The 26,950-nt window shown below is 45.9% G+C and overlaps 1 protein-coding gene across 2 annotated transcripts in view; it reads left to right on the plus strand.

The window, feature by feature from the left end:
* Nucleotides 1-1,242: 1,242 nt before the first annotated feature.
* The window catches only part of LOC137428212 (ribosomal protein S6 kinase alpha-3-like), a 52,147-nt gene continuing 26,439 nt past the window's right edge, over nucleotides 1,243-26,950 (plus strand). For both annotated transcript variants that reach the window (XR_013623616.1, XM_078779028.1), the window contains exons 1-11: nucleotides 1,243-1,538; nucleotides 1,735-1,776; nucleotides 2,045-2,093; nucleotides 3,413-3,487; nucleotides 5,747-5,817; nucleotides 6,020-6,076; nucleotides 8,566-8,799; nucleotides 10,098-10,220; nucleotides 10,390-10,442; nucleotides 24,086-24,138; nucleotides 25,771-25,850. Coding sequence is in view for 1 of the 2 variants with exons in the window: in XM_078779028.1 (XP_078635154.1) it covers nucleotides 1,350-1,538; nucleotides 1,735-1,776; nucleotides 2,045-2,093; nucleotides 3,413-3,487; nucleotides 5,747-5,817; nucleotides 6,020-6,076; nucleotides 8,566-8,799; nucleotides 10,098-10,220; nucleotides 10,390-10,442; nucleotides 24,086-24,138; nucleotides 25,771-25,850 (1,026 nt within the window). In the remaining variant the exon portion in view is untranslated. The remainder of the gene's footprint in view (nucleotides 1,539-1,734; nucleotides 1,777-2,044; nucleotides 2,094-3,412; nucleotides 3,488-5,746; nucleotides 5,818-6,019; nucleotides 6,077-8,565; nucleotides 8,800-10,097; nucleotides 10,221-10,389; nucleotides 10,443-24,085; nucleotides 24,139-25,770; nucleotides 25,851-26,950) is intronic.

Below are 26,950 nucleotides of genomic sequence, written 5' to 3' on the forward strand. Positions count from 1 at the left end.
CCTTGTGAGTGAAATATCTTGAAAAATACACGAACTACTAACTTCTAATCTGATGTGTGGGTGTATCTACGCATAAGCAAGAACGCTATTGAAAATTGGGTCGCCATGTCAAAATCCAAGATGGCCGCCACCATATATATGTCTGAACCTTGTGAACGAAATATCTTGAAAAATAAACGAAGTATCAACTTCTAATCTGGTGTGTGGGTGTATCTAGGCATAAGGAAGAACCCTTTTGAAAATTGGGTCGCCACGTTAAAATCCCAGATGGCCACCACCATATATATGTCTGAACCTTGTGAGTGAAATATCTTGAAAAATAAACGAACTACTAACTTCTAATCTGGTGTGTGGGTGTATCTATGCATAAGCAAGAACGCTATTGAAAATTGGGTCGCGACGTCAAAATCCAAGATGGCCGCCGCCATGTATGTCTGAACCTTGTGAGCGGAATATCTTGAAGAATAAGCGAAGTACCAACTTCTAATCTGTTGTGTGGGTGTATCTAGGCATAAGGAGGAACGCTATTGAAAATTGGTTCGCCACGTCAAAATCCAAGATGGCTGCCTCCATGTATGTCTGAACCTTGTGAGCGAAATATCATATCATAGCATGTTTTCTGCGTCTTCCACTTTGTCAACTCACATCACTTCCCCGACGGGGGACCTAGGCGTAACGCTTGTTTCCTCCTTTTTAGTTCCCATGAGATATCTTCCAGTCGTTGATGTGAGCTGTCGAGCCTGGGTTTGAATTCCAACCCAGCTATGAACTGTCATTCGGGTGTTTCATAGGCCGTGTGATTCATCAATGTGTGTGCCGTCCCTCAGTTGGACGTGAAACTGGTCATCCTTATGCCGGAATTAGTTTGTGGACATTAAAGATCCCATGGTGTCCTTCACAAAGAGGAGGCAAACTATCGCTGGCACCCTCAGCACATTTCAAATTCATGCCCAAGCTTCCTGAGCCGGAGTGGCTACGTGACCACCATTGTGGCCAAGTATCTGCTCTGACGAGGCTATGGAATGTGAATATGATGATGATGATGATGATGATTATCGAGTTGATGTGAAATAATCATTTAAACATGGCTTTGTTATTACTGTTTTATTTCAGAAGCACTGTTGTGGAGCTCTGTTTGTGCCTTTGTTTTCAGTTCAGGATGTGGGAGGTTATCTCCGAAATTGGAAAAGGAAGTTCTGGATTTGTTTACAAAGCAAAGAATGTCAACTCAGCAGAAGAGGTACGAGCTTGTGGTATACTTCCTCTGTCTTCATTTCACTTTTTGGGAGAGGGAACAGCACACGGGAGAGCGAGATAGAACACAGAACTGAACATGGTGGAAAACACAGATGGCAGTGTGGATGGACATGACAGAGAGACACATGGAAGAAGGAAGGATTGGAGCGAAGGGATCAGGAAATTCTCCTGCATCTGAATGTGTCTTCTCTCTTTCTGATGAGATGAACGATGCTTTTTCTTTTGCACCTCAATGTTTTGTCCTTCTTCCAATTTGTACCACTCGACTAGATTCACTTGTGGTGTGTTGATGTAATCGTTTACCTATTCACCTTTTTATTCCCCATCTGTGTGAAATTGTTCCTTTCTCTCATTTAGCTCTTCAGTATAAACAGAAATAATAATTGTACATCACGACACACCAACATCATTTGTTCTACTCATTTTCCTGCATTGTACCTGAGATGTTATAATACGATCTCTTGTCCCCTCTTTCAGGTTGCTTTGAAGAAGGCGAGATCTTTGAAATATTCGATAGAAGTAAGTTTATATTTATGTGGAGAAAGTGGTGTTTTAATTGCTGAAGTAAGAACACAGTTTAACCCCTGAACTCTCCTGGTAGAACTTTTGTCTGTGATACATCTTTGTCTCTTGGCCCCTGAGGCTGTGCATCTCTGTGTGTGAGTTTCAATCTTGTGGTTATTGTGATGGTGTGACTTTACCTTTATCCGGCTTAGAGAAGGAATTTGTATGATTTTTCTCTTTCTCTTTTCTCCTTCTTTTTGTAATTTTTAAAATTTTGTTGCAGCTCTGGGGTGAAGCTTCGATAATGAAGGCGCTAAATCACCCCAACATCAGTAAGTGCGGATTTTACTGAAACTTAATGAAGTTTGAGTGTTATTTTATTGACAGTATAATTATATAAATGTTTAGAATGGAATACACCGCTTTCTGTCAACTTCATTGACTTCAAGAAGGAATTCGATCGTGTTCATAGAGGAGGCCTTTGGAAGATGCTGAGATCTTATGGAATTCTACAGAAGATGATCACTCCAATCAGCAAATTCTCTGAACACTTCTATGAACTACATGTGCAAAATATTTATTTAAATATAAATAGACTCACAGCTGTAATTGCTGTCAAAGGTGTTTCCACCAAGTATTAGCTCAGGGGGTGGACACTTATCCACACCTCAAGAGGGTGGTAGATGGGATGCTAGTTTAACCTCCCTCCATGAGACGGCACAATGATTGAACCACCCTGCCTGTGAAACACCGGGATCATAGTTTATAGCTAGGCCGAGTTGCCAACCCAGGCGAAACGGCCACGAGGCGAGTCTGCGTACATCGAGAGGTCCAGGCCATCGTGTCAGGCCGCTTTTGGGTTGCTTGTTCTTAAATAGAAATATCGCTGGCACTCTATCATATCCTGCGAACGAACTGCTGAGTGCAAGATGTAAAAGTAACAAAAGAGGCACTCAAATTGTGTGGTGATGTGCCCACGATACAAACAAAAGTGGTCAACAACCGAAAAGAAGGAGAGTAGCTGGAAACCGGATCGTCTTATCAGCTCTTTGCTTTTCACTTTCATTTGCTTGTGTGTGATTAATCATGAGACTCCAATACACTGGAAATCAAATGTTCTCTGCCAACCGAAGCCGAGTTGTGTGTTTGCCAAATGTCGTCTTATCGGAATAATTCTCATCAGTTGTTTGCCTGAACCTAAATCTGCTCGATACGAATTGTGATCCGTACACACACTACCCAGATGTGTGTAAAAGTGGCAAATATATTGTAAAATGTGTGTAAAAGTGGCAAATCCATTGTAAAATGTGTGTAAAAGTGGCAAATTTCTTGCAAAATGTGGGTAAAAGTGGCAAATCACTGAGACCTGCTTTTCCAACCTCGTTTGGCCCATTTGTATACTGGTCTCAACACTTCCTGCACTTACCTGTGCTTATTTAATCGATGTACTTATGATTGGTGCGGTTCTGCCCAAATGTTCTCAGACAAGATCATGAATGGTGATGGTGAAAGGAGGATGTTGAGGCTCACCTGTTGACTATTTGTCATCACACGCAATGTGCATGTTTATCATGTCGTTTAAAGGTATTTGACTTTGGATGAGTTTCTTATGCCATATTAACTTGTGCTCCACCATCTTGTATCCTTTCAGTGAAGTTGATCGACATCCCAACAAAAGATCCACACAATGACAGCATCGTCCTCGTTATGGAGTATGTGGAAGCAGGTGAGGTTGCTGACGTCATTTTGCTGAAAATCCACTGTTTGTGTCTGTCAAGTCAACTTTTACTTTGGCAGCTAAATGATTTAGTCATTAGAAAACATGAATTATGATGTTCTGATTGTTGGACCATCTCATTCAGTTCTGACAAATCTCAGTTTCACCCTGTCACTTCGGCACAATTGTCAAAAACAACCAACTGATCTATTTTCCTGGTCAGACACAGGAAGTGGTTCGTTTTCTTGACTTTATAGGCTTCACCCATCAGCCATGATGTGGATCACATATCAAAGCTTTCTTCCAAACAGCTGCGGTTTCCATCATTCTAAATAATTCCTGAAACTCATGGCCTACAAGGTGTCTGTGTTGGTCAATGGAGACCTCGTGAGAGCTTTATATTCCACAGGATCCAGGAAACCTGTTTGTGATTGTGCAACCTCTCATTTAGGTGAAGAGATGGCAGCATCACAAACTGATTTGGTGTTTGTTAAATAAGAAGCTCTCAACATGATTATCATGTCATGTGATGAGGCTGAAACACTGCTAGTTCCTCACATGACAGATGGAGCGGCTCATCTCATTTATGCGGCCTGTCAAAAGACAGAGAGTCTTGGAAGATACTGATAAGTCTCCCACTCCTTCACTACACAAGTTCCTCCAGTAATCCCCTCCTGGTTATACTCAAAGAGCACACTTTCCACACACACACATTATGGTTCCTCTTTTCTCCCATTTCTGTAACTGCCCTCTGGAAACTGTTCAATCACATTCTCCCCTCCAAGACCTATTGCAGGTGGTGCACCACCATCTCATGTCACCCTCTATCCTTTCCTCAATATTATTTTGTCTTTGCCCATGAACCCTCTTATCATTTTATCCTTCACTTCCAGTGTCCTGTGTTAACCCCCTCCACCCCCCCTCTCTCTCCCTCTCTCTCTTTTTCACACACCCCACTTCCTGTTCATTCATTCCCCTACTTGTATCCAGCTGTGGCCCTCCATCACCTTGCTCTTCAATGACCTTTGCGTTTTCAAGCAAATTTTTATCTTCATCATTTTGTGTTTATTTTATCAATGAAACATTCAAATCTTCAAAAACCAAATAACTTTTCCTCTCCTCCTTTTTTCTCAGAAATGCAAAATTCTTCACTCTGCAGACTTGGATAAAACCACAAACTGGTCAAACAAGTGGAACATGTCTTTCAATCCTGGCATATCTCACACTCTCACTTTGTCTCTCCAAAAATACTGCTACACAATCCTCCCATCTACTTGCTCAACAATCCTCTCAAATAAGTTCTGTCACTCAAGCTTTTGGGTCTCACTATCTGCCAAGATCTTTCCTGGCAAAACCACATTTCCAAGCTGGTCTCGAAAGCCAGTCACCGATTGGGCATCCTCCATCGTGAGAGGTCCTTTTTGGGCACCTCTGAGCTCCTCATCATGTACAAAGCTTTCATCCGCAGCTCAACGGAATACTGCTCTCCCCTCTGGCCTGTGCTCCTGCCTCACACCTATCTCAGATTCACGCTGTTGAATCCAAAGGTTTCAGAATCATTGGTATCTCCAGTGATGAAGCTGATTCTGAGGGCCTATCACTCGGTCACCGCATGCCGGTTGGTGGTCTTTGTCTTTTGTCGACTCTTCTCCGGCCTAGCTCCCCCAGCTCTGTCTGTGCTCTGCTCCCCAAATATTCCTGCAGGAGGGCACAAGATGTGCCAGCAACCCTCTTCTGGTGAAACTACCAAAATCAAGACTCTCTGCTCACCTTCACGCTTTCATTCCTCTTTTCTCTCACCGCTGGAACAAACTCCCATACTCTATGCAATCCCACTTATCCCTCCAGGTCTTCAAAACAGCTGTTCACCATCTCTTATCTTACCCCATCCAAAACCTTGATCTTTTCTACCCCCGATAAAACACTCCAAATTTGACTCTTTGAATCTCTAACTTATTTCCTGCAATTCCTAGTGGTGTTCATTTGCGTTATACAGGTTACCCTCCCACCCACACCCCCCCCCACTTCCTCTTCCCCCAGTCCTCTCCCTTCCACAGATCTCCCGCCGTCCCTGTTCTCTGCTGTTTTTGTGCTTGTGTGCTTCCCTCTCTCCCCCTCTTGTCTCCCGCTCCCTTCATTGTATGTTTTATGTGTCTGTGCATGTTTTCATGTTTAATTTGTTCGCTCTGCACGAGCCGCGGTTCTGTACACACATTTAAAAAAAATCTCATTACCTTGCCCTTGTACGTTTCTGTCTGCTGTGTACAGGTTCACTCGCTTCCCAAATTCATTTTCTGAGGAAATTTACAGAAAGAGAATTGTGGTTTCCCATGAAACAGGTGAGCAGAAGTTAGTTACCATTTGGAGCAGAGGTTGGAGCAGAAGTTTGTAAAATACCCATTCCTTTCCTCATTCCACCCTCATTGTGATGTTTATGTTGTGGTTTGAAATATGACAGAAATAATTAATCTCAAAATTGTAAAATCTCAACAACCACAATCTGTGTCCATGTTTGAATATTTCATCTCCTCCTCCCTCCAGATGGCTGATGCTTTTGAGTACATGCACGCCCAGAACATTGTGCACAGGGATATAAAGGTAACCAACTGCACCAGTGCAGACCGTGATACGTTCTGCCTGACACTGCAATGAAAACCATTTTTGGTGCAGCGATGGAAGGAATGGGAGTGGGAAGTGGAGGGGGCAGGAAAGAACAAAATTCATATTGTTGGGTGAAACCTACAATGGACAGAAAGAGGGTGGGATCTGTCACATATGGACCCTTTTTGTGTTCATTATATTATGATTTAAACTTCAAATATAAATAGAAAATGAATGTAAATAGAAAATAAGAAATCAAAATTAAATACCCATTCCAGCTCGGTTGTGGTATGTGAAAAAGGCAGCCACCCACTTGGAATTTATGTGTAATTTTGATATCTATTCACGGTAGTCCCAAAATCCAATTACACACCCTATGTTATGGTCTCTTGTCCATAAATGCTGTTCTCCCTTAACCTTCTCCACCTTATTCAGATTATTACCTCATAAGAGGTCCAACACTCCTCTCCTCATGGGATTATTGACAAACTGCATTGAAAAGAAATCCTGGAGAAGATCATGAAATTCCTCCTCTGCCCTTTCCCTGTTTCTGAACCCAGTCTATCCCTGGCAAATTCATATCACCCACAATCAGCACTCTTCCCTCACCACAATACTGTTATGAATTTTTGGGTAGGCATATATAGATTTAGGTAGATCTGCATAGGTATCATGCTTCGTCTGTCGTGCTAGAGAATCTGGATATAATAAGTTCTGTGTTGAGGCAGTTTGTCAGATTCAGTGTGTACCTGTGATCATACGAGGATGATCCGGTGATAGGTAGAGTAAGGACTAAGCTAATTCCCCTGTGTCAGACCTGGTGATCATCCCTGTGACCCTTATGGCAATGCAGTCTTAGACATTAGATGGCCCCATTAGTGCACACATTAATTAATTCCCCGCCGCCATGAGGACTGACCGGAAAGACAAGCAGGAAGCGGGCCCGTACCATGGCGCCATGGCAGGCAGACATCGTGCAAGGCAGGCAATAGCCACGCCCAGAAGGACTCTTGATTGGCAGGAGGGGGAGGGGCCAACAACACCAAGAGCACCGATTGGAGAGAAAAGAAGAACTTCTGATTGGCCAACGACCAATGGCATGGGAGCAGGGCGCCAAGTGCTCAGCCAATGAGAGGCGACCAATGCGATCGGAAGCTTCGAGAAGAGAGCTGATGTCAGAGACGAACGGTTAAAAACAACTGGGAAGCTGACATTTTCTCTCTCTTGTTCTGGATGTGAAAGCAAGTGGTCAGATATCGACATTTGAGCTCTTCCCATGGCCCTTTTGCTCTGGACTGTCCGATTGAGCTCTTCCCTTTCTCATTCTCATGTTGGCTGCCTTCCTGTTGGACCTATTTTCTGCCCTTGCTTTTCGTTCCCGTTTTGGAGTTTTGCTTCAAAAGACGTTGGAGCACGTACGATTCTCCTCCCCGGCGTTCACGTGCGAACGGCGAGCGTACGAGCTGCAGCAGCCGGGAGACCATTGCATGCTTGCTCACTTGGCGCGAGAGGCCTGGTGAACAGGGCGGGGGAGCGGTGGAATGCCAGCAGGTGGGACCGAGCGGTTTGCGCTGACCAGAGCTGCGTCGGACGGAGCCTGATCGACCGATGCTGCAGACAGATAAGACGCACCACAGAACACAACACGATGATTCTTTTATTTGAATATTCCTTCGTCCGTGTATTTGAAGTGAGGTGTGAGGACATCCCGATTCAGAACATTTTTCTTTCGCTGCGTTTCATTGTTTTCCGTTCCGTTTGAGAAATATTTCTTTTTGTACCATAAATTCCGTGTTGGTGCGTGAGATAATTTCCACAGGGAGAAGACATCGGACCATGAAGATAGTGGCATAATCCCCCAATCCCCTTCCCGTGTATGATCCGCCATCAATTGGGAAACGCCTCGTTAAGCTCGATTATCCATCCGTGGCGTACTCTCGGTGTTAACTGAGCCAGCCACACGACAATACATTTTGAATTCTTCATGAACCTTTCAATCTTACTCGTCCGTCACACCAGGAGCCTGATTATACGTGACTAACTACTCTTCCATCCCTAATATCTATCCACACAGAACACTCTTCATTAATTACCTGCTTCAGGTCGCCCTTTTCTCTTGATATAATATTGTCCCTCACCGAGATTGCGAAACTTCTTCTGAGTTTCTCTTTCCTTTCACACCTCCATATCTTGAGACCTTCGATTCCTGACATTTAGCTCAACAAAGTCTCACTTCCTGTGACTTTGTACTCCTCATTTGTATATCATTTGTCAACCTCGCTTTCTACTCGCTTCAGCCGCCTCTATATTATGTAAACTCCTGACTGAAATTGATAGAAGATGTTTTTTTTTTTTTACTTTTCTCTTTCTGGAATTTTTTTTCCTGCCTTCACTTCACATTTACATTTACATCTTTCCTTCAATATATTTTATCATCAAAGGTTAAATGTTTTTTTTAAACATATTGATTTCTGTTTATTCTCCAGCTACAAAACGTGCTTTTCAGCTCTCGGTTGAGCGTCAAGGTCATCGACTTCAACATGGCCACACCTTTCATACATGGGAAAATTTTTTATGATGACTGGGGCACACCTGGCTACATGGCACCAGAGATCACAGATCATGGCTACGAAGGTCCCCCAGTCGATGTGTGGGCACTTGGCATCCTGTTCACGAAATTATTTGATGGACTTCAATTTGATGGACATAATATTATTGAAGTGAGTATTGTTACCTCCACCACCAAAGGTGGATGGAGGTTATGTTTTCACCCCTGTCTGTCTGTCTGTTTGTTTGTTTGTGAACAAAATATCTCAAAAAGTTGTGGACGGATTCGGATGTAATTTGGCAGAGAGGTAGCGAATGTGACAAGGCCGAAATGATTAGATTTTTGTGAAGATCTGGATTCGGATCCGGCAAGTATAATTTTTAAAGTGATTCTTCCACATTAGGAGGTAGGGCAAAAAACTATATACAGCAGAATATCTCAAAAAGTTGTTGACGGATGATTTTGATTAAATGTGATTCTGTATTGTGATTTTCTGGTCTACTCTGGGATACAAAACGTAAACTGTTCACCTGGTGGAGGTATGCTCTCCAATGGGTGCCGTTCTAGTTTATAATGGTGTCATGATTGTGAGTGTGGTGTGAAAGGAGATGCTGATGCGAAGGGTGTGTTGCGCGAAGGGAGTAACAGGTGTGACAGGTGTGAGTTTTCGTCGCTGGGTGGCGCTGTGCAACTGCTGCCGCCTTTCAACATCGACGAGTAGTTGGATGTGCTGCACACTGTATCGATTTATTGAAGCGTTTGCATTCTTTCACTCATGGAGGATGACTTGTTCACACATCTGGTGGGATATCTCGTGAAGCTCGCTTATAGTGCGGCTAAAATTTGCGGCCATGAAAGCCATGAAAACGCAAAGTACACAGCAGTGAATGTACAGTACTGTACTTACTGCACATTATAAGCAGGTCATGCTCTTGGCTCATAGAATAAGTTTTTTGCATTTGTCTAGTTGCTGTATGCATGGCTGGTAAAAGATGGGTTTTATAAATGTCAAGCTCGCTGCTTGTGAATTTTTTTTTTGAGCCCCTGAAAAACCGCGAATTCGTGGAACACGGTCGCGAATAGGGAGGGAAAAAAAACCGCGATTTCACAGAACACAGACACGAAAAGAAAAAAAACCGTGTATTTGCGTTTTTCCACGAATAGAGAAACGGTGAATATGTGGATTTTATCAACTGTGAATATGTGGATTCTGCGAATAGCGGAACCATGAATTACGGAACCGCGAATACGTGGATTCCGCGAATAGCAGCACAGCGAAGAAAAAAACTTTTGTGTTGTGCACCATAACTTATTTGATGAATGAAAATGTATTTTATTAGTTTTGAGTCAAACCTTGGTTATTGCATCATGAGTGCTTGTTTGGAATGTGCTTATTATGCAAATGTTAGTATTCGATTGCGACGATTGTTTGGGATTCGGTCAAAATACATTTGTTTTACTTCTTTGCAGATATCATATGGCAAAACTGACTTCAATGTGGAAAACAGTCCACCAACCTTTGCAAGGGAAACATTGGTTTCCCTTCTGGCTGCGATGCTTCGGGAGGATCCATTGGCGAGGCTCACTATGATGGTGAGGGATTGATGCAGTTTTCATATGCAGTTTTATTTGCATGAACAAGAATGTTTACTCATGCTGGGGTAACTGACCTGTTAGTGTGGATCAAAATGCAATTGCTCACCAGTGGAGGTGTTTCCTGATCGTGTTCATATTTGATTCCAACACATCCATTGTTTTGCAGGAGATTGTGAACCACACATGGTTCAAGGAAAATGACCCGATTAAATTTTGCAGGTAACCGGCACTCCTTTTGTTCTGTTTTTACATCTTCCATTGTTATTGCTTCTCTGCAACATGGAGTACCATGGAAGAGCATGGTGATAGAGAGCGTGAACTGATAGGGCAGCAGGGCAAGTTTTGAACAAAATAAACATGAACTTCCGTCCAGGTCACGGACCACCACACTCTATATGACTTGAATCGTGCCATGTATCCTTAAAGTTTATCAAAGCTAAGTGTTTGGACCAGATCCGTTGTCTCTCCATGTTTGTAGCTCCACCATCGGTGGGCACAAGTTATGGAATTACACTCCTGTCTGTCTATTTGTTTGTTTGTCTGTGAACAGGATATCTCAGAGTTGTGGATGGATTCGGAGAAATTTGGTGGAGGTTTGAGTGTGTGACAAGGATGAAATTTTGGTGAAGATTCGGATCTGAGATTTTAAAAAGTGATTCCCACCATTGAGTGATAAGCTCATGCTAAATCAGATATATTGCAGAATTGATTCAAATTTGATGAATATCCCAATACCAATACGAGAATTTTTTAAAGTTTAAGTGATTTTTCACCATTGAGTGATAATGCCAAAAACAATTCTTAGCATGATATTGTGGACGAGTTATAGCAAAACCAGTTGCATGATTTGCATAGCTGTCAAAAACAAGCCAATTCGATTTTGGTTCACGTCCGGAATCGGATCCGGCCTATTGTTAGGATACAAAACATAAACTGCTGAACCTTGCATAGGTATTGGCTCTACCGAATGCCTTTTCTAGTCTACTTATCTATTCTTCGCCAGTCTGTTTGTCTGTCCGTTCAGGAAGGGGCTTCAAAATCAAGTCACCACTGTTTTTAAGCGGTGAAGCTGCTCCAATATAGATGGCTATGTTCGTAAGCCTAAATGAAGAAGAAGAAGAAGAAGCTCTTTTTCATTCTAAAGGTTCCAAAGGGTAATTTTAATTGGTTCTAAGGTGCAATTCTAAAGGTATCTAAAGGATAATTCTAATAGGTTCAAAAGGATAATTCGAAAGGCTTGTTCTATCGGTTTATTATGGGTAATTTTAACGGATTTTGTGCGTTTCTCGGCTTTGCCAATTTCATATCAAAAATGGCAAACTGAACTGCTTCCTTCGGACTGGTGCGATTTTTTTTTTTTTCTCATCCTGTTTAAAAAGTCAAATGTTCCGATTTTTCTCGGGATTTGTTTGAGTCGAGTCTTAAACTTTGTCTGCAGCAGTGAAAAAGGATATCACAAAACGATGACATCATCAGAATAAATCGTGCAAGAGCCCAAAATGCTTTAGCTTTGTAAGGCCTCAAGGCACAGAACTTTTAAATATTAATAAAATCAAAACCTGAGTCCCCACAAACATACCAGTTTTTACGGCGTCGGGCAAAGCCGTCTGGAACAGTGTTTGTCTGTCCGTATGTATGTCCTTCACAAAAGTACACATATCAGAGCTGAGGATCTGGTCACATGACAGGGACGATGTGATGTGATTATGTCTGTGATGTCATTATGGTGTGCGACGGCTAACTCCACACACCGCCATTTTGATTTAAAATGCCATTCATGACAAACATATTGTTGAACCTGTCATATGTCACAATCACTATGCTCTACCTTTAGATTTTTTTTCTGTGTGAAACACAAACAAACGGATTGTTTAAACGACTATCAAATATCGAAAGCATCGGTGTTATGGGTTTTCCAACAATAATACGTTTCGGTCTGAGGCTTCATCCCTTCAGGGCTCGCCGTCAGGCCGTTTCGGACAAATTAGTCCAGGTTTCTTCATAAAGTAGTATCGTTTTCGTCATAATAATAATACTAATATAAATAAAAATGATGCAGTAAATATTATTGCAACACTGCAATCCCTTTGTCAGGACTGCAAAGTTACTGGATTGAAGAACTGCATGGTTCACTGATTCAAAACATATGGAATAAACCAGTGTATCAGTGCAGTCTCTTTACTTCTCTGGGAACAGACAGCTTGGAGACTGGCAGTAATTTAAATTTTTTTTTAATACTTACATTATTTGCTATCGACTAAGAGGGTTGGCATCAGGAAGGGCATCCGGCCATTATAACATTGCCTCAAAAAGAGAACCATGACAATTACAACACCATATGGGCAGGGTACAGCCTGAAGAGGAGATCGGTTTCTGAGGTTTGCGACATGGAATGTAGGGACTGTTGTGGAAAACCAATCGAGTCCACAACTTTAGTCCATCTGTTGGTTTAATTCCATTAAGACCTTGACATCATTCTGTAAATACAGGAAATGCAATAGGAATAAGGTTTGCCATCACATAGGTCAATCCATAACATTCAATGCAAGCAAGCTTAATATTCTATGCAGGCGTACCGTTAGCGAGTCTACTAGGTGTAACATGTCACAGGAGAAGTCCCCTGAGCACCGGCCGCAGCGTGTCTTATAGCCGCGCCCCTAGCGGTGTCAGCGAGCAACGAGCATCACCTGGGTTCAGCATTAATACGAATACTATTTCACTACATTCTCCCCACCGTTAGAATTACACTGCAGAGCGGCTAGAATCGAGCGAGCGTCAGCATTAACAGGGTGTGGAATATGGTATCAGTCAACCCAACCGTACCGGTCCGGGCGGCGAATTTCTCTGCCAGCACGCGTCCGAAATTCCCCGGGTACGGCATCACGTATCCCAGAGACCCCGGCGTCGGAGGAGCTACCGGAGTCAGGTGACTAAGGGGGTACCACCAAGCCTTCGGGCACGGGTAGATGTGGCGAAGGGAGGGTCGGCAGACTTTCAGCGACGGAAGCGTCGGAAGAGTCCATAGTCTCATAGATTGGTTCGATCGGTTCGTCCGATTCCCTACAAGGGTCGGCGACCCCACATGGGGCAAGATGACGTACGGAGACAGTGGTCTCACGTCCATCAGCCGTCATCACACGAGCATGCTCAGGATTAGCCTGGAGTATCTGCACTTTGTCCACTAAGGGGTCGTACTTGCTCGTGCGAACCGCCCGTTTGAGGTAGGCCGGCCCGGGCTCAGCGAGCCAACTGGGTAAAGACCGTATACACCCCGTGCTCCTTGGGTGGTGGAAAAGTCTCTCGTAGGGAGTCTGGTTGGTGGCCGTACACAGTAGAGCCCTGATCGAGTTCAACGCCGCAGGTAGCGACCAAGCCCATTTATCGAGGCCCCGGCCGAGGGTCCGGAGGTTGAGCATGACGGCCCTCCATATAATCCCGTTGAAGCGTTCGATCTGCCCATTTGCCTGGGGTCTGTACGGCGTGGTGTAACTAGAAGCGATGTTATTTTGGAGCAGATAGCCTCGCTCTTCCTGAGACAAGAAGACCGCACCCCGATCAGTATGCACATAGGCCGGGTACCCGAACATAGAGAACAAATTCTGTAAGCATCGCATTACCGTGGTAGCAGTCATGTCCACACACGTATAAGCGAAGGGAAATCACGAGTACTCATCGACGATAGTGAGCAGATAGCGAGAGTTACTCGACACCGGCAATGGGCCCTTGAAATCCATCGCCAAGCGTTCCTACGGCCTCGTAGCCCTAACCAGAGTCCCCATTGGAGGGTTATAGAAACGCGGTTTGATTTCCGCGCATATAGCGCAGTCGCGACAGATACGGCGGATATCGTCAATCGAGTATGGTAGATTGCCGCGCCGCACAAAATGAGCGAAACACGTTACGCCTGGATGCCCCGCAGTGGCATGCAGCGCGCGTAGGCCCTCCAAAGTGGCGATACCCGCGCACGTAACCGGTCTCGATAAGGCGTCGGCGGCCTGGTTATCCTTCCCCGGGCGGTATTTGATAGTGTAGCAGAAGTCGGCAAGCTCTATACGCCAGCGAGTGATTTTCTCATTCTTAATGCGCTGGGCGTGTAATGTGTCGTACATGAACGCAATACTTTTGGTCCGTGATGATTTGGAAACATCGCCCGAGTAAGTACGGGCGCCATCGCCGAATAGACTCGACGATCGCATATGCTTCCTTTTCGACAGACGAATGTCTCCGCTCATCGGAGGTAAGAGTCAGTGAAAAGAAAGCCACCGGACGCCCTCCTTGGGAGAGGGTCGCCGCGATGGCCTGATCCGAGGCATCACTTTCGAGGACGAAAGATCCGCTCTCATCGATCGTCGCCACAGCGGCACTGGCGATGTCGGCCTTAAGGCCTCCAAAGGCCGCCAATGCGGCCGGACGCAGAGGGAATGTGTCGCAGGCCACAAGGGGGCGAAGTTTCGCGGAGAAATTTTGGACCCATTTTGAGTAATGGGCGAATAGCCCGAGGGCGCGCTTCAGGGACGCCCGATCGCTGGGAGGGGCCATGTCGAGCAAAGGTCGCAGACGCTCCTTATCCGGAGCGACAGAGCCATGGGTCACGGTGTACCCCAGAAGATCTATCTTGCGTAGAGAGTATTGACACTTAGCCTCGTTCATGGTGAAGTGATACCTCTGCGCGACCTCGAGGAAGCGCTTCAGCTTAGCATCATGGTGCCCTTGGTCATACCCACAAACCGTAAGATTGTCTAGGTAGACGAAAACATCGGTTAAGTTCTCCCTTGCAATGAGGTTATCCATGGCCCTCTGGAAACAGGTGACCCTGTTCGTCACCCCAAAAGGCAATCGAGTAAACTGGTACAACCGTTGCCCCGACTCAAATGCGGTATAGATACGATCTGCCCTAGAGATGGGGATCTGATGGTACGCACTACGGAGATCGAGAGTGCTGTAGACCGAGTACTGGGCCACCTGTCGCACCAGCGCGTCCATCCCCGGAAGGGGGTAGGCATCCAGCTGTGTAAAGCGGTTAATCGTTTGGGAATAGTCGATTACCATGCGTCTGCGGTGTGCATCGCTTCGCACCACCAAGACCTGGGCTCGCCACGGCGACCGGCTAGGTTCTATGATACCGTCTTTCAAGAGCTGAACCGTTTCGTCCGCAATGAATTGCATGTCTGCTCGAGAGTAGCGCCGTGATTTTACCGCTACAGGGGTACAGTCGGAGGTTAGATTGGGGAACAACGAAAGCGGCTGGATTTCCATTTTCTCTAGGGCACACACAGCAAGCACGTCAGCCCCCACAACAAGCGTGTCAGGCCCACCAAACTCCATTTCCAGACGTCCATGTCGCTTAAGAAAATCGTGTCCTAACAGAATATCAGCACATAAAGCAGGTAAGACCATAAGGTGTACATCTGGGAAAACCCATCCCTTTATCACGAGTTTCAATCGGCATTCCCCCTTCGTGCTGAGTTGAAGTCCCTGGGAAGCCATGAAGATCCGTCTCGTAGACCTCAAGACCTGCCAACCATGCCTGTGCACTAGTCGCTGGTCGATAAAACTATCCGTAGACCCTGTATCCACCAAGGCACGCACACAATGGCCCTCGACCATGAGGGGAATAAGGGCTTGAGCCAGGCCGGACGAGCCTGCTGGGAGTGGGGCCGAACCTCCCGAGTGGGTCGGCCTCGCCTCGCGGGTGGATCCTATGCCAGCGGCAGTTTTCCGGGCGTCAGAGGGTGCCCGTGGAGTCTCGTATAAGTTGTCAGGGTGTGTTCCCATGCAATCTGCAGTTTTGCGGTCGTTGCCGGAGTATTCGTTGTTCATGGGGAATCCGTTAAAGCCATCAGAGAGCTTTCCCATGCATTCCGTTGCTTTGCGATTCAAAATCGCCGTTTGATGAGTATGGGCCTCCGTAGTATTCGAAATCGCCGTTTGACGAGTGTGGGCCACTGTAGTTGGTACCGAACTCGTGTCGCCGCCAGTGGACGCTGTACGCTCTTGAGAGACACAACGAGAACGTACCGCTGGGGCTTGGCGAGGCTCCAAAGCTCCTCGCGTGGCCCGGAGTCTGGTCAAGGACGCATGTGCCGTGCCCGATTGAGGATGAGACTGTTGTGGCTGTTCGGTGTCTCTCGCCAAGGTCGATTGAGCGACCAGGGGCCCGCGAGGAGGGACCCTGTCCATCAAAGCCGGGTAAGGCGCCGTGTTCCGAGCTCGGCTCGTAGGCTCTGCAATGAGCCCATTCAAGGTCGCGCGCGGCCGCGAGCCGCGTGCGGTTTTCCGGCACACTTTTGCGTAGTGCCCCTTTTGCGAGCACAAATGGCATATGGCGTCCCGAGCCGGACACACTGTCCGGAGATGTCGTCGTCCCCCACAGAAGTAGCATGTGGCTCCGCGTAAGGCCTTGGGTCTGGTCGTAGCGGCAGCCATCAGGACCGGATCCTCCTCCGGAGCATCCTGGAGTTCCGCGAGCAGTTCCGCTCCCTCGGCGGTAGCACTCTCCGGCCGTGCGTGTAGCAAGGTTCCCGCCAAGAGGCGCGCGCGATCATAGGCGTTCGACTGCAACCGCGCTTCAGTGTGTACCTTTCCTTGCTCGAGTGCCGCCGTGAAGGTCAGGTCGGTCTTCTCCTGGAGTTTGAGCCTTAGGGCCTGAGAGGAGACTCCGGCGACGAAAGCGTCTAGGAGAAGGTCACCCTGAGCCTGCTCGTGAGTCCGTGGCTCCCGGGTGCTGTCCAGCAGGAGTTGCCGGAGCTCCTGGCCATAGTGATCCATCGGCTCGTTGGGTTGCTGGCGTCGTGATAATAGCAAATGCCGAGCATACACCGGGCCCTTTTCCTTTATGTACAATCGTTTGAGCTCCGCAATAGCGAGGTCGTACGTCGCACATTGTGCAATACTGTTGTACACCTTGTAGTCGACTTTGGAGTGCAGCGTTGCTAGCTTCGCGGCAGCCGTCGGCTCGGTCTCAGGCTCAGCGAAATGGTTCTCCAACGTTTTCAGCCAGTGCTTCAGTTGCAATCCACCATCCGAGGCTTGCGGGTCGGCGCAGAATTGTGTGACCAACAGCGTCTTGTTGCCAGCCATGTCCGTAGATCGTTAATGGAATTAAGTGTTGTGGAAAACCAATCGAGTCCACAACTTTAGTCCATCTGTTGGTTTAATTCCATTAAGACCTTGACATCATTCTGTAAATACAGGAAATGCAATAGGAATAAGGTTTGCCATCACATAGGTCAATCCATAACATTCAATGCAAGCAAGCTTAATATTCTATGCAGGCGTACCGTTAGCGAGTCTACTAGGTGTAACATGTCACAGGAGAGGTCCCCTGAGCACCGGCCGCAGCGGGTCTTATATCCGCGCCCCTAGCGGTGTCAGCGAGCAACGAGCATCACCTGGGTTCAGCATTAATACGATGGTGGAAGTATTGGTCAGAAGAAGAGTGGACATATGTTGTATGCAAGAGACGGGATGGAAGGGAAGTGGTGTGAGAATGGTGAAGGTAGGCAGTGACAGAAATACAAGTTTGTGTGGCAAGTGTTACGTGCTCCTCCCCAAATCCCCTGGTCACGGTGTACCTCCGAGCCCCTTAGAGGAGTCAGGGCAGAAAGATGTGTTATTCTGTGTCAAAGATCAATGGTGAAACCACACCAATGGTTTCCAACAAACAAATATTGTATTAAGGTCACACAAGAATAACAGTACAACAACAATAGTAATCAATTGTACAACCAATATATACTTCCTATGATGGTACCATCAGGTTCGTACAATATAACTCACTGTGCTCCAAGTGAGCGAAAAGAAGAACATTCCCAATGTCTCTATTCCGGCATCAAGCCAAAGTCGATCCGCTGCAGCGATCGTCAGAACGATGTCTAATCGAGATCAGAATCCCGTTCGGATGACAGTCACAGTCACGCGGCCAAAACTGCGCAAAGCTGCCCTCAAGGCGACTGGGAAAACACACCCTCGGGTATGGACGTTCCACGGCTCCAAATCGGCGAACTGCAGATTTCGCACTCAAAAGCCGTGTTACACACGCACACCAGATTAACGTCTGAATGTGGTGAAAATGTTTGAAGCGAGATGAAAAACCTTGAGCGAAGCGCAGGTTCTGCGCGAGGTAAAATGGCCGACGGCCCGTTCTCATGGCGTAACGGCAATCCAACGATTCTCTTCGGAATCGACCGCAAAACCTGTCACGCAGGTTTATCTGTCACAGTGATGACAATGCTGTCGCAGGAATCCCTTTCCCGGGAAACCCAAAGTTCACTCATGACTCTCGTTCGCCAACGTTCACTCCAGACCTCGAAGCAGCTCGGCTTCTTCTCCGACTCACTCGCTCCGCCTTCTCTCCCTCTTCTTCTTCGTCGTCGTTCGGTTCCGGTTTCATTTAAAACATTAACTTTTTTACCTTTTGAAAATAGTAATATCTATTTCCCTTAAACGACAAAAATAATAGTACATGGAATCAAAAATGTTTGCAGTGGATGAAAACCACAACAACTGAAGTGACGAATCCGTAACACTTCCCCCCCCTCAAGAAAGAATTTTGAACATCATGAAAACTTTCTTTGCAGGCAAAAACTCTTTTAACAAGCGAAAGTAAAACTCACACCAGAATTATCAATTCACGTGAGCAACAATAATTAATATTCCCCAAAATAAAGCAACAAAACTTCCAAACAACCTACAGAAATTTCCAAAGTTAGTTCACTCTGGACAAAGCATCAGAAACGACATTGTCCCTGCCCTTTACATGCTCAATTTCCAAGTTGAACTCCTGCAAAGCCAAACTCCATCTCATCAACCTCTAATTTTTATTTTTTCATTTTTTTGAATGAAGGTTAAGGAGTTGTGATCAGTAATCCAAAGCAAAGCAAATCTATAGCAATTTTTGAAGGAGGCCGAGCTGAGAGCCAGGTTTCATGGTGGTTGGGTGGTGAGGCCTGGAAGTATTCACTGCATGGACGCATTTAGGAACTTGGAGTTCACGGGTTAATCCGTGTTGGAATCTTAACTCGGCTGCTCCTGAGCACTCAGTGCTTCCAACTCTTCTCTTGATCATAAAAATCATAATCACGGTTGTAGAGTAGGGTGCTGTAGTCACGTGAGTAGTGGTCCCCATCTCGGCTACCACCGTAATAGTCATCCCGTCGAGAGTTGCCAAAACTGCGCTGCTGCAGCTGGGAGCCTCCTTAGTAATCACGACTGCGGCCGCCACCAAAACTACTACTCCCACCCCGGGAGCCATAGCCACCCCTGAAACTACCTCCACGTTTTCCTCCTCTGTTGCCCCTTGACGCCCATGGCCTGCCTTCTCTACTGGTATGGTCCGACCATCCAAATCCTTGCCATTCAAATCCTTTTCTGCATCTTTGGCGTCCTTTGTGTTTTCAAACGTGACAAAGCCAAACCCTCTCGACTTTTGCGTCTCCCTGTCTTTTATCAGCAGCACTTCCAAGAGTGGTCCATATTTGCCAAAGATAGAGTTCAGAACATCTTCCCTTGTGTCAAAGTTCAGTCCACCTACAAAGAGCTTGCCAACATTGCCTCCATCCATGACTTGTGTGTGCTGACACTTAGTTTCAGGGTACTCGACAAGAAGTGCCTGTGCCAAACGTGACGTCAGTACCTTCTCCTTCTCTTCAGAGCGCTTCCTACCCGTAGCACGAGTCGCGGCACGGGATGGAAAGATACCCGGAATCTCCCGCTCCAACCGTGCGGTGTTATTTTCCATACTCGGCTTTTCAACAAACATCGGATTACCAGAAACTCGACCATCGGCCAAATCATTCCCGACAACAAAAGAGATTCCCTCTACAGGAAGAGTGGCTTGTAAACCTACGGTGACCGGTCCTGACACCAAATCAGACTTCAAATGGATGACATGAAGTGGAGCTTTAACATAGCCACCAACCCCCTGTAAAAGAACACTAACACCAGTTGCCGTCTTCTCTGACAATGGCAAAATTCCCTCAAGCTTCAAAGATTGATGTGCTCCTGTGTCCCTCAATACCCTAACAGGTCTCTGGTTCATTAAGTCTCCATCCAGTGACACAAACCCCTCTGAAATGAAAGGTTTGTAACCCTCTTGAACAAGGTCGTTCTGTGATGCCGTAACTTTGGCATGGGAACCATCACAAGGCACTGTCCTCCAAGGACGATTTCTCACATTTGCCAATGCATTCGGAGTTGCACTAGTTTGACTCCGCTCCTGATTTTTCCTTTTCAGGGCGTAACATTGGGACATCAAATGCCCAGGTTTCTTGCAAAAAGCGCAAGTAGGCCCGGAGGAAAAACTCGTGGTCTGCTTCGGGCCCCCCGGAAGATAGGTCTGTCTTGGAACTGTAGTCTTCTGATCCCTAAAAGTCACGGTATCAGATTTGTCCCCATAGTCATCTCTAGGCCGCCTCCATGAATATTTGTTCTCCGCACCTGATTTACCATAACTCCCCTGGCTAACTCTAGGCGGGAAGTTAGGTTTGTGGAACCCCATCCTGTGTGTCAAGGCATAGTCATCTGCCACGGTTGCTGCCTCATACAACTCTGGTACTTTCTTTTCATCCAGATGTACTTTAATGTCCGCGTGGACACACTGTTTGAATTCCTCCACCAAGATCAATTGTCGCAACAGGTTGAAGTCTTTCCCAATCCCCTTCGAGTCACACCACCGATCAAACATGGTTTCCTTCATTCTGGCAAACTCCACATGGGTCTCACTCTCCCTCTTCCTGGCATTCCTGAATTTTTGCCGGTAAGCGTCAGGGACCAATTCATAGGCTTTGAGAATGGTTTTCTTCACTATCTCATAATCTGCACATTGGTCAATCGGTAAAGCCGAATAGATACCTTGAGCTTTACCCACCAGAACACTTTGCACTAACATAGTCCAGGACCCCACAGGCCATTTTAGCATTTGAGCCACTTTCTCAAAGTGTAAAAAAAACTTGGCTACCTCCTTTTCATTGAAGGGTGGAACCAGCCTCACATGCCTACGAACATCCCAAGTGTTCTGACTAGTTGTCGAACTATCCGGCATGGATACTACTTCTCTCCGTTCTGCCATTAATTCCAGCTCCTTGAGTTTAAGTTCCTTCTGATACTCCATGTCACGTTCCTTTAACTCCCTTTCGGCTCTCCTTTCCTCTGCTCTTTCCTCTGCTCTTCTTTCTTCTTCAGCTCTCCTTTTCTCTGCTCTTCTCTCCTCGAGTTCTCGTTCCTGTTCTGCTCTTCTTTCCTCCAGTTCCCTTTCAGCTCTCCTTTCCTCTGCTCTTCTCTCCTCGAGTTCTCGTTCCTGTTCTGCTCTTCTTTCCTCGAGTTCTCGTTCCTGTTCTGCTCTTTCCTTTTCTGCTTTCCTTTCCTCTGCTTTTAACCTTTCCTGGCTCTGCAGTTGCATCTCCATTTTCCGGAGCTCCACATTTTCTTTTTCCTCGGGTAACCAATCCAAGGCTACCTCTTTCCATGTTCCTTGTCCCACCAGAGATTCTACCACCAATGTCTGCATCTCTGCTTTCTTCATATTAACTCGGACCTCCAAGTTAATATGTTTGGCCAATATCAAGAGTTCCGATCTTTTTAACGCTTGGAACTGTGCCTCATTAGGGGACGCCGCAAACCTTTCTGCATCAAACACCATGGTGACTATCAGTTAACACCTGTTAACCTTCATACAAAATATTTCAAATTTTTTTTTGAAAAATTTGGGAATGTTAGAAAAATTCCAACTTTGGGAATTTTGGGAATGTTAGGGAATTCTATCCCGGACGAATGTTAGGGAATTTAATCCCAGACAACATTTGGGAATTTTGTCAGCAAAGACGAGCCCCCAATTTCTCGGACGAGCCCCCAATTTCTGTTACGTGTTCCTCCCAAAACCCCCTGTTCACGGTGTACCTCCGAGCCCCGAGAGGAGCCACGGCAGAAAGATGTGTTGTTCTGTATCAAAGATCAATGGTGAAACCACACCAATTGTTACCAACAAGCAAATATTGTATTAAGGTCACACAAGAATAACAGTACAACAACAATAGTAATCAATTGTACAACCAATATATACTTCCTATGATGGTACCATCAGGTTCGTACAATATAACTCACTGTGCTCCAAGTGAGCGAAAAGAAGAACATTCCCCAATGTCTCTATTCTGGCATCAAGCCAAAGTCGATCCGCTCCAGCGATCGTCAGAACGATGTCTAAACAAGATCAGAATCCCGTTCGGATGACAGTCACAGTCACGCGGCCAAAGCTGCGCAAAGGGTGCCCTCAAGGCGACTGGGAAATCACACCCTCGGGTATGGACGTTTCACGGCTCCAAATCGGTGAACCGCAGATTTCGCACTCAAAAGCCGCGTTACACACGCACACCAGATTAACGTCTGAATGTGGTGAAAATGGTTGAAGCGAGGTGAAAAACCTTGAGCGAAACGCAAGTCCTGCGTGAGGTAAAATAGCCGACGGCCCGTTCTCGTAGCGCAACGGCATCCAACGATTCTCTTCGGAATCGACCACAAAACCTGTCACGCAGGTTTATCTGTCACAGCGATGACGACTCTGTCGCAGGAATCCCTTTCCCGGGAAACCCAAAGTTCACTCGTGACTCTCGTTCGCGAACGTTCGCTCCAGACCTCGAAGCAGCTCGGCTTCTTCTCCAACTCACTCGCTCCGCCTTCTCTCCCTCTTCTTCTTCGTCGTCGTTCGGTTCCGGTTTCATTTAAAACATTAACTTTTTTACCTTTTGAAAATAGTAATATCTATTTCCCTTAAACGACAACAATAATAGTACATGGAATCAAAAATTTTACAGTGGATGAAAACCACAACAACTGGTGACGAATCCGTAACACAAGGGTGCCCAGAGGGCGTGAATGGTGTTGGTGTCCTGTTTTCTGAGGAGTTTGTTGACAGTGTGGTGAGTGTGACTGGAGTGAGTGACAGGTTGATGATGGTGAAAATGATCATTGGAAAGCTCTTGGTGAACGTCATCTCGGGATATGCTCCACAGGTTGGTCGGAGCGATGAAGAGAAGGACAAGTTCTGGTGTGCGATAGAGAAGCTGATGGAAAACGTGAAAGATGAGGAAGTTGTTGTGGTAGGAGGAGACCTAAATGGACATGTGGGAAGGAGTATGGATGGTTTTGAGGGAGTTCATGGGGATTACGGATATGGTGTGAGGAATGGAGAAGGTGAAAGGATTTTGGAGTTTGCTGATGGAGCTGATTTGTTGATTTGTAATTATCAGTTCCAGAAAGAGGATAATAAGCTTGTTACATGCACGTCAGGTAGGTCGACGACAACCGTTGACAACCTGATGGTGCGTAGGCGAGATAGGGGGCACCTCCAGGACACAAAGGTGATCCCGGGGGAGGAGGCTGTTTCACAGCACCACTTGGTACAGCATGTACACCAGAGGCCTTTGACGCCTTAGAACCAACACGGAGAGAAAAAACAAAACCCATAAGATTTACCCTTTGGAATCCTGTGTAATTATCCTTTATAAGCCTGTAGAATGACACTTTAGAACTAAAAACTCTCTCGGATTCAATTCCAGGCAAGACAGCTCAGAGGTGAGTGTGGGAGTTTGGGACATGAAAGGGGAAAGAAAAAAGTGTGGTTTAAAAAAACACTCTTTGGTTATCTTCACCCCCCTCTTTACCATGTGACATTTATTGGCTTCATTGTCAACTGTGTTTGAAAATACTTGCTTGGGCAGCGCAGTGCAGGGTGTGGTTCGCTGTCTGAATGCAGAGAACACAATAGACCAATGCAGTCTGATTATCACCTTCCCCACTGCATTTTTATTGTGACATGAATTTGTGACATTTATTTGACGACAGCTTCACAAAATCTTTATTTTCTGCAGGAATGCTGAGTCTAAATTATCAGATGTATCTGTTGACGAAGAGCCGCTAACTGGTGAGTTTTGAGAGTTAATATTTTCACTTTTTCAATTTGTCGGTGGTGGCTGCTTGTTCCTCATGACAGTGACATAAACAACTTTCCTTTCATCACAGTAATCTTTCCTGTACATGGTCCAAACTTTTTGTTTTGATCCTCCAGTAATGCCATGGCGGTTTTCACAGCCTCACTCGGTCACAGGTGTAACGATAGTGCATAGGCATCAAATGTGTCATATTTGGCCAAGCTGAGCTGAGCATCACCTCAACCAATACAAAACAATACTGATTGGTAATATTGATGGAAGAGGAGGAAGGCAAACATTAAAATGAACAGACAAGAATAGATGAGGAAGTTAAAAATGCAGAATAAACTTTTGAATGGTGATCTGTAAGAGGCAACCTCTGGATCGCAGATGGTACCAGATGATGGTGAGAGAGCAAATCAATTTCAATGAAAATGTAAAACGACATGATAAATGAGTTGGAGGAAAGAAGCAAATAATAGGTTTGGGTTGGGAAGGGTTAATGCGATTCAGAAAGATCATGGTGAGGAGGATGGATGACGTGAGATGGTGGTTAAACTTGGTGTCCCGTCTGCCGGCATTAGGTGGTCAGCATTAAAGATCACATGGTGTCCTTCGCGAAGAGTAGGCGAACTATCTCTGGCACCCTGGACAAATTCCAAATTCCTGCCATGACCAGTAGAGGGCATCAGCGGTATATCCTTCTTCTCAGCCAATGATCCTTGCTACTCCACAGTCTTGTGCTAAATATGAACGTGGAAGAAGACTGCTTTGTCTGGTTCTAAAATATAAATCCCTTTAATATCCATCTACAAACCTAAATTTGCCTTCTTCATTGTTGTCCAACACTGTTTCAGATGCATCTGTGAGTGTTTTTTCCACCATTATTCGTTCATTCTTTTCCTGAAGAGAATCCCCCATTTATATATTGTACTGTGTCCAAGGCTGCACAGACGTAGCGAATTTACCTCTGAACTGTCCGGTCTGCTTTACTTCTCATCCTGACCATGCACTGTCGAATAAAGAGCTCGTCTTGCTCGTGAGGCCCTGTGTCGGACTGTTTTTGGCTTTTTTGGTCCGACGAAGGGTTAATGCCAGAAATGCCAGCTTCCCATCACTTCCAACTGTGAAAAGCATATCCTGATCAATGTCCTTCCTGGTGATTCCATCCATTTCATAAAATCAAATGGTGCTTCACAGGTTGTGTGTTTGGTCACAAATGTGTGGTCCCTCAGATGGACCTTGTGCTGGGTATTCTGTCTGGGAGCATTAGTTTGGAGACATTAAACATCTCTCGGTGTCTTTTATGAAGAGTTGTCAAGTCAACGCCAGCACCCTGAGCAAACTACAAATTCCTGACTTTCCCCACTGCAATCATGTCAGGCCTAGCCAACCAGTTCCTGAAAGACTTGAGCCAATTCTGCATGTTCTCAGCCCTTGACCTCTTACTCGAGGATATTGTATGTGAACACCTGGCTGGAGAAGAAGAAGACGAAGACTAATTTGTGAAATTGATGTCTAATTTGCACAATGCACACACGTCTGAACACGTGATATTCTGTCCATTGATCTTTTTTTTTTTTGTCACAATATCTGTTTTATGTTATTTTGTCTCTTCTTTCCAGGATCTTCTCTCCATCATGATGAGGATGATGAGATACCTTGCAGTGATGAGGATGAAGAGTACGATGTGGGGCAGGTCGTGGTAAGCAACATATTTGATTACCTTTTTGCAGTAATAGTTCGGTTTGCATCGGGGATTCGTTCTGAAAAGTGTGATGATTATCAAAACGTCCTGAATCAAAACAATTTTTTATGCTTCCCGCGGACTTTCCAAAGGTACCGGTGTATACCCCGGTTTAGAATAGGTACACCGTATCCCTGCGTGTCGTAAGAGGCGACTAAAAGGGTTGGCTTCAGGAAGGGCATCCGGCCATAAAAACATTGCCTCAAAAAGAGAACCATGACAATTACGACTACATATGGGCAGGGTACAGCCCGAAGTACCCCGTGGGGGACCCCACTCCCTCTCGTCAAAACTCAAGGTGGGGAGCCCGATCGAAGCAAGGGTGGAAATCATTCCATTTATGACGACGAAACGTCTGATGCCCGACACGTCTGATGCCCGACGTGGAGATCGGCTTCTGAGATTTGGGACATGGAATGTAGGGACAATGACAGGGAGATCAGGAGAAGTGCTGGAAGTATTGGTCAGAAGAAGAGTGGACATATGTTGTGTGCAGGAGACGAGATGGAAGGGAAGTGGTGTGAGAATGGTGAAGGGTAGGCAGGGACAGAAATACAAGTTTGTATGGCAAGGGTGCTGGGAGGGCGTGATTGGTGTTGGTGTCCTGGTTTCTGAGGAGTTTGTAGACAGTGTGGTGAGTGTGACTAGAGTGAGTGAAAGGTTAATGATGGTGAAAATGATGATTGGAAAGCTCTTGGTGAACATCATCTTGGTGAACATCATATGCTCCGCAGGTTGGTCGGAGCGATGAAGAGAAGGACAAGTTCTGGTGTGCTATGGAGAAGCTGATGGAAAACGTGAAAGATGAGGAAGTTGTTGTGGAAGGAGGAGACCTAAATGGACATGTGGGAAGAAGTATGGACGGTTTTGAGGGAGTTCATGGGGGTTACGGATATGGTGTGAGAAATGGAGAAGGTGAAAGGATTTTGGAGTTTGCTGATGGAGCTGATTTGTTGATTTGTAATACTCAGTTCCAGAAAGAGGATAATAAGCTTGTTACATACACGTGAGGTGGGTCGACGAAAACCGTTGACTACCTGCTGGTGCGTAGGCGAGAT

This window comes from Myxine glutinosa, chromosome 5 (genome assembly GCF_964187855.1).
Source record: "Myxine glutinosa chromosome 5, kmMyxGlut1.1, whole genome shotgun sequence".
Classification (NCBI taxonomy): domain Eukaryota; kingdom Metazoa; phylum Chordata; class Myxini; order Myxiniformes; family Myxinidae; genus Myxine; species Myxine glutinosa.